We start from the raw sequence: 6,000 nt of genomic DNA, 5'->3' as shown, positions 1-6,000 counted from the left end.
GCCAGCCCGGTCCCCGGCGCGGCCCCGGCCCGGCGCTCTCCGCTCCAGCTGCCCTCTGCTGTCCTCGGGCCCGCGCCATGGCGAGCCTGTGGCCGTCCAGCTCGGGCCCCGTCACTCCCAGCCCGACACCGCCACGGCCACTGCTGCTGTTGCTGGCGGTGGCCGCGAGTGTCCTGCCCGGCGCCAGGGGGACCTGCCCTGAGCGAGCGCTGGAACGGCGAGAGGAGGAGGCGAATGTAGTGCTCACGGGCACAGTGGAGGAGATCCTCAACGTGGACCCGGTGCAGCATACGTACTCTTGCAAGGTGGGCTTTCAATTCCCATGGACCCCCGACCCTTCTGCGGCTTTCTGATCCTCCAGCCCCCCTTGAAGCCCAGGCCTGGCCAACCTGGCCCCTTCGCCCCGGGCCCTCCCCTGCGATACGGGCCGCCTGCTGGGACCCCCGCCCCCAGGTCGTGGGAACATGTGCCCAGGCGCTCCGCAGGCTCCGCTCTGGCTCCCTTGGAGACCGAGGAGCCCCCATGTGGGGCGCCGGTCCCGGAAAACTCGTGAACGCCGGAGAGAAAGTTCCTGCGGTGCCGGGGCAGTCCCACCCTACGGTGCCTAGACTCAGGAGCCAGTCATGTTTGTCCCCCACACCTACTCCAAACCCAATCCCCTATCAGAAGCAAATGAATTCTCCCTCTAGGACTCATGGCTGCCGCACTCCTCCCCACCAGCCAAGACATGGAATAGGGCCAAGGGGAGGTGAGGGTCCTTGCTAGGGTGGGGGTAGGGACTGGACTTATGGTCACGGTCACCCCCTCCCCCAAGAGACTTTTACCAGAGGAGATAAGGGATGGTCAGGAGAGGGATGCACAGCCTGATAGGGTGGTGCAGTGTTTGATTGTGGGAGCAAGAAGAGAGGTGGGGAGCCCTTGATAAGTCTTGTGTGTGATGGGTAGGCCCAGGCTGAGGCTCCTTCAGCCACAAACACAGTGGGGTTTGCCTTGCTTTTTTCCTCAGATATGGGGCCCCTGGATCTGTTATGGTGGGCTCTTCCCCACAATGTGCTCCAGTGCAAGGCTGGATACCCCAACTCCCCCTTGCCCCTCACTAGCCCAATAACCACCTCCTGGGACCAGACCAGAAATCAGATCAGCCCTCCTGCATGCGGATGGGGAGGGTGGCAATGGTGCTCTCAGACAGGGCCCATGCAGGCTACAGCTGGGATCTCTGCGGGCCCCCATCCCCTCCCCTCCCCTCCCGCCTCGACCTGTGGGCACACTGCCAAGTCCCTGCAGGATTTTCCCAGCTTCCTCCCTGCAGCTCCTGGGTGTGGCTGGGGGGGGCAGTGAAAGCCACTCAGCCCCTCCCCAGTCTGGGCTATCCGAAAGCCTTTCAGAATACACTGTGTGTCTGTCTCTAGGGGTGAAGGGGGGGGGGAGACAAGGTCTCACCTGGGTGAACCGTGGAGGGAGCCCTATGGATGCTGAAGTCCCAAGCAGGTGGACAGTCCTCCCACTGCCTCTTGTCCCCCATTTCAAAAGCTCCCACAGCTACAAGCTTACCCCACTCCAGCCCGTACCGCTTGCTCTTAAGGAAGGGGCTTTCCTCTGAAACCTTCTCTAGGGAGTGCCTGTTCTGAAGAGGCTGCCCGGGCAGCCTACCACACACACCCCCAGGCCAGGGCTGTCAGGACCAAGTGGGAGGCAGTTTGTCAGAGCAGGTGCCCTTGGGGCCTGAGGAGTGAGAAGGAGGGTGGGGCACCCTGTGGAGCTGCCCGAACTTGATTTTGTGGTTCCCTGATGCCCTGACTGCACACGCAGTTGGAGTCCAATATGGGAAGAGGAGGGCTTCCACCTCCTGAGGGGAGGTTCTCAGAGCCCTCCCAAAGCCTCTAATCCCAAGCCTGTCCCCCTGAAGCCTCTGCCCCTGGCTCTGCCCACAGTTGGTGTCAAGTGCTAGGTAGGGAGACTGGGGGAAAGAGGAAGGCAGATATCCTGGATCGGTGGGCTCCTTTCCAATACCAGACTGAGCAGAGGTGGATGGATGTATGTTATTGGGGGGTCTGGAGTGGCTGGGATCTGTTACACCTGGCGGGGTCAGGAGCTACCTCCTGAGGGCGGGTGTGTATTCTCAGCACCATATCCTGGTGTATGAGATCCTTGGAGTCTTCAGTGGGAATGTGGGTGGCTAACCCAAGTCTCGGCATGACTGCACAGGGCTGGACTTTACATAGGACATCTGGCCAGAGCAACCAAGGCCAAGACAGGGAGAAGTCACTGCCTCTGGCTTCTATGGGCCCCGCCCCCCAGTGGGAAAGAACTACTGACACCTGTCCGTCCCCTCTGTCTCCAGGTTCGCGTCTGGCGGTACCTGAAGGGCAAAGATATTGTGATCCAGGAGAGCCTGCTGGATGGTGGCAACAAGGTGGTGATTGGTGGCTTTGGAGACCCTCTCATCTGTGACAACCAGGTGTCCACGGGGGACACCAGGATCTTCTTTGTGAACCCTGCACCTCCGTATCTGTGGCCAGCCCACAAGAATGAGCTGATGCTTAACTCCAGCCTCATGCGAATCACCCTGCGGAACCTGGAGGAGGTGGAACATTGTGTGGAAGGTGCGAGGGGTCATATTGTGGGGACAACAGAGGTCAGATGGTGGCAGATGGGTGGCTGGCTGCGGGCAGAGGTTGTCAGCTCGGAGGAAGTGATTGAGAGCTAGGGCCTTGTGATGCTCTGGGGGCAGAGAGGGACTGTGCTGGAGCACACGGCATTCTGCAGTGATGTCTCTCCTGGCTTCTGGCTGTGGTTTGGTCATCTCAGGTCAGCAGCCTCAAGCATTGATGTGAGCACCCCCACCCTGCTGTCTTTTGTCTTGGAGCAGAAAGAGGCCCAGCCCTGCAGAGGGACAAGCATCCTCTGTGTTGCCTCCCCCTAGCTCTGTTCCTCCCCACCTCCCTTTTGAGGGGCCCTTTTCCAGGGAAGAGGGTGGGACCAGGTGAATGAGCACCAGCTGTTGATGTTCCCCGCAGAAGCCTAAACATCTGTCTAGACCGGGCCCAGATGTACTGCAAACCCTGCTGAGGGTGGGGCCTGGGGATGGAGAGGGCCTTCCCCTCATTGATTGTGCCAGGGCTTCGTTTCTGGGAAGGGGCAGCTCTGTGGGCTATGGGTAGGTTTGGGACCCAAACACAGATGAAGAACCTTTTCTAGTCATTAGTCCCCAGAAGCTGGTTCTGAATAGCCCAAGGGTGTCCCCTCCCCCACTCAACCTCTGGGAAATGGGACTCACGTGATAGACCTCTCTCACCCCAGGAGAGTCCCAGTTGGGGGCTGAGATCCTTGGCTGGGAAACAAGGCAGGGGGGGTATAGGAACTGCTTGTCGCCCCCACATCCTGTCTGTCCCCACTTGTCTGCCTGGGAAAGGATGTACCAGGAGGAGGGGTGGTCCAGAGAGGACACTTCCTCCCAGGGTGATGGGAAGGGTCTTTGGCTTCCTGTCCTGGGGAAGGTAGCCCCCCTCCATTGCTCTCTTGGTCGGGCCAAGGTCTTCGATCTGACTTCCTGCTTTGGTGGTATTTGTGGGTGCTGAGTGAGTACTCAGTTCTTAGGCTCCCAGCTCATGCTGGGGTGGGGGGCTGCTCTATAGGGAGAGGATGGCCATGAAGGAGGGGGTGTCTCTTCTAGCCTGTTCTCAGCTGCCTCCTAGGCCCAGGCTGGAAAGAGTTTCCTGGGGTTCAGGGGCCTGTCCATCCTATACTCGGTCTCAGCCTGGCTCTGCTATGGGGACCACTGAGACATATGCTGTGCTCTGGAAGCTTCTGAGCTTAGCAAGTGGCTGGGGTGACAGAGCAGGGACCATTGGGGGAAGGGAGGCAGCAGAGATGAGACTGCAGATAGGGAGGATGGTACGGGAGTAGAAAAGTCTTCACTGTTGATGTCTGGTTGGGAGAGAGGGCGCTGCAAGGGTTCTGGAGCCCAGGATGAGGTTTTCCTTGGTGGGGAATAGTCAGGGTAGGGACTGGCGATGAGAGCTCCCTGCTCCTCCAGAGCAAGAGGGCAAATAATTAATTCTTTTTGTGGCTGGGCGGTCAGCCTGAGGGTCTGTGACTCAGTAACTGAGTACTGGCCAGGGGGTCAGTTGGCATGTGACGGGAGGCCACTTCAGGCAAAACACGGCTCAGTATTTGCCAAGCTGGCTTGACCCACATTGGGCAGAGGGATGCCCTGGCTGGGCAGAGGAACAGTTCTGGCTGGGCAGAGGGACAGCTGGCAAGGAATGAGACCCCTGCCCCAGCCCAAAGCTCTCCATAAGCCAAGGCTGCTGGGAAGGGGTGACCTCGAACTGAATCTGGAAGGGTCTCTGATGAGCTGAAGTGTTGGGTGCCTGTGTCAGTAAGGTCTTGCTGCAGAGAGCATGGGCCAGGGCCCAAGAATGGGATCCACTGAGGGAGCCTGGGTTACCCTATGAAACATGGCGGGGGGGGTCGGGGGAACGGCTTCAGAAACCCTGAGCGGGAACTGATTATCCATCTCTGCTTTGGAAGAAGACCAGGGTGCCTAGGATGGGCTTAGGTTCCAGGTACATCACAGAGCCCTAGGAACAGGATGTTTTGGAGTTAAGGCCAAGTCTGGAGAAAGTACAATTGGTTTATGCCCAGCCCACCCATGCAGGCTGCCTAGGAGTGGAGGAGAGCCTACCTCCTATTCTCTAGGTGATAAGACAGCCAACCCCACCCCAGGTACTGGGGCTGGGCCCACCTGGGGGGGACAGATAGGACAGGATTTGGCCAAGCTGACCGGTCCCAACCCGGCTCCTACCACATTCTGTTCCCACAGGCCTGTAAACTACCTCACCCCAGAGGGTGCCCCCACTGGTAGCTTCCTACCTCTGGTCTGAAGAGGATCTGCCCTGAGACTAACAGTTCTTCCTTGTGGGAGAATGTTTCCCCCAAGCATCCCCACAGGGAAGCACAGAACACAGGGGGCCTCCCAAGGGCACCTCATTTCTCAGGTGGCTACGGTGTGCCCCCCCCCCCAAGCCAGTCTACTCCAAAGCCTCAGGGGGGAAAGCTGGGCCCATGGCCACATCTAGGCCAAGACCTCAGCCACTGTGCTCAGAGACTGCTATCCGCCCTCTCCGATGCTTGACCCCTCAGCTTCCTTCCTCTGCTACCCACCGCTCCTCCATGGCTGGGCCTATAGCCTGCTCTGCAGAAGGGATACCTCCTCGGAGGGGTGTCCTGCCTGGACCCCTGGAGAGGGTCTCTCAGAAGGGAGAGGATGGAGACTTCCCTCTTCAGGGCACCATGCTGCCCTGTCTCCCCACCTCCCCGCTCTGATGGCCAGGGCTTGGTTCCTAAGAGGTGTGATTCCCCACCCAGCTCCAGGAGGCACCTACCTGACTCTCAGCTCCACTGGAGACTGGCTTCCTTCCCTTCCTCAGTTTCTCCCCTGGTCTGCTGGGTCCCCAGGCCTCACACAGGCAAAGCCCCTCCCCCAGCTCCCTCCCCCGGTTCCTCCTCCCTCTCCTGGCTTGGGGAGCCACATTCCTGACATAACTGAGACAGGTATGTGCCCCTCCCTCGGCTGCCACCTTTGGGCAGGGTGGGGGAGGGCTCTGGACTGGAAGGAGACCCCTAGCCCCCCCCCCCTTTTGTCAGAGGCAGCCAGGGCCACTGTCCACACTCCCCTGCAGCCACCTTCTGTTCTGGGCACTGCTCACAGATCCCAGCCTGCCTCCTCTCCCACGCTCACCTCATGAAGGCAGGTCCTGGGGCTCCCCCAAAGCTCCCAGGAAGGTCTCTGAGGCTTGAGCCCTCCCTCCCCATCAAGGACTAGGTGTAGAGAAAGGAAGTGTTGTCTGTTCTCTGCCAGTGCCTTGCTCAGGGACAGGGCTGGAGTGAGTCTGGCCCTGGTTCAGCCGGGCTATGCCCAGCCCTAAAGTTGGGGGTCCTGGCAAGCAGATTCCAGTCTGGAGAGCCCTCCCTTCCTCCCTGTATGGGGGACTGTGC

At 59.9% G+C, this 6,000-nt stretch overlaps 1 protein-coding gene across 1 annotated transcript in view; it reads left to right on the top strand.

Annotated features, from left to right (window-relative positions):
* The first annotated feature begins 77 nt into the window (after positions 1-77).
* Positions 78-6,000, top strand: part of AGRN (agrin) — a 35,822-nt gene continuing 29,899 nt past the window's right edge. Inside the window, 2 exon segments of the mRNA XM_006885954.1 lie at positions 78-305; positions 2,342-2,603. Of these exon segments, the coding sequence (XP_006886016.1) occupies positions 78-305; positions 2,342-2,603 (490 nt within the window).

Source organism: Elephantulus edwardii, unplaced genomic scaffold (assembly GCF_000299155.1).
Source record: "Elephantulus edwardii isolate Elephantulus edwardi_28Jun2011 unplaced genomic scaffold, EleEdw1.0 scaffold00045, whole genome shotgun sequence".
NCBI classification, from domain to species: Eukaryota; Metazoa; Chordata; class Mammalia; order Macroscelidea; family Macroscelididae; genus Elephantulus; species Elephantulus edwardii.
This window is presented reverse-complemented; position numbering and strand designations above follow the sequence as displayed.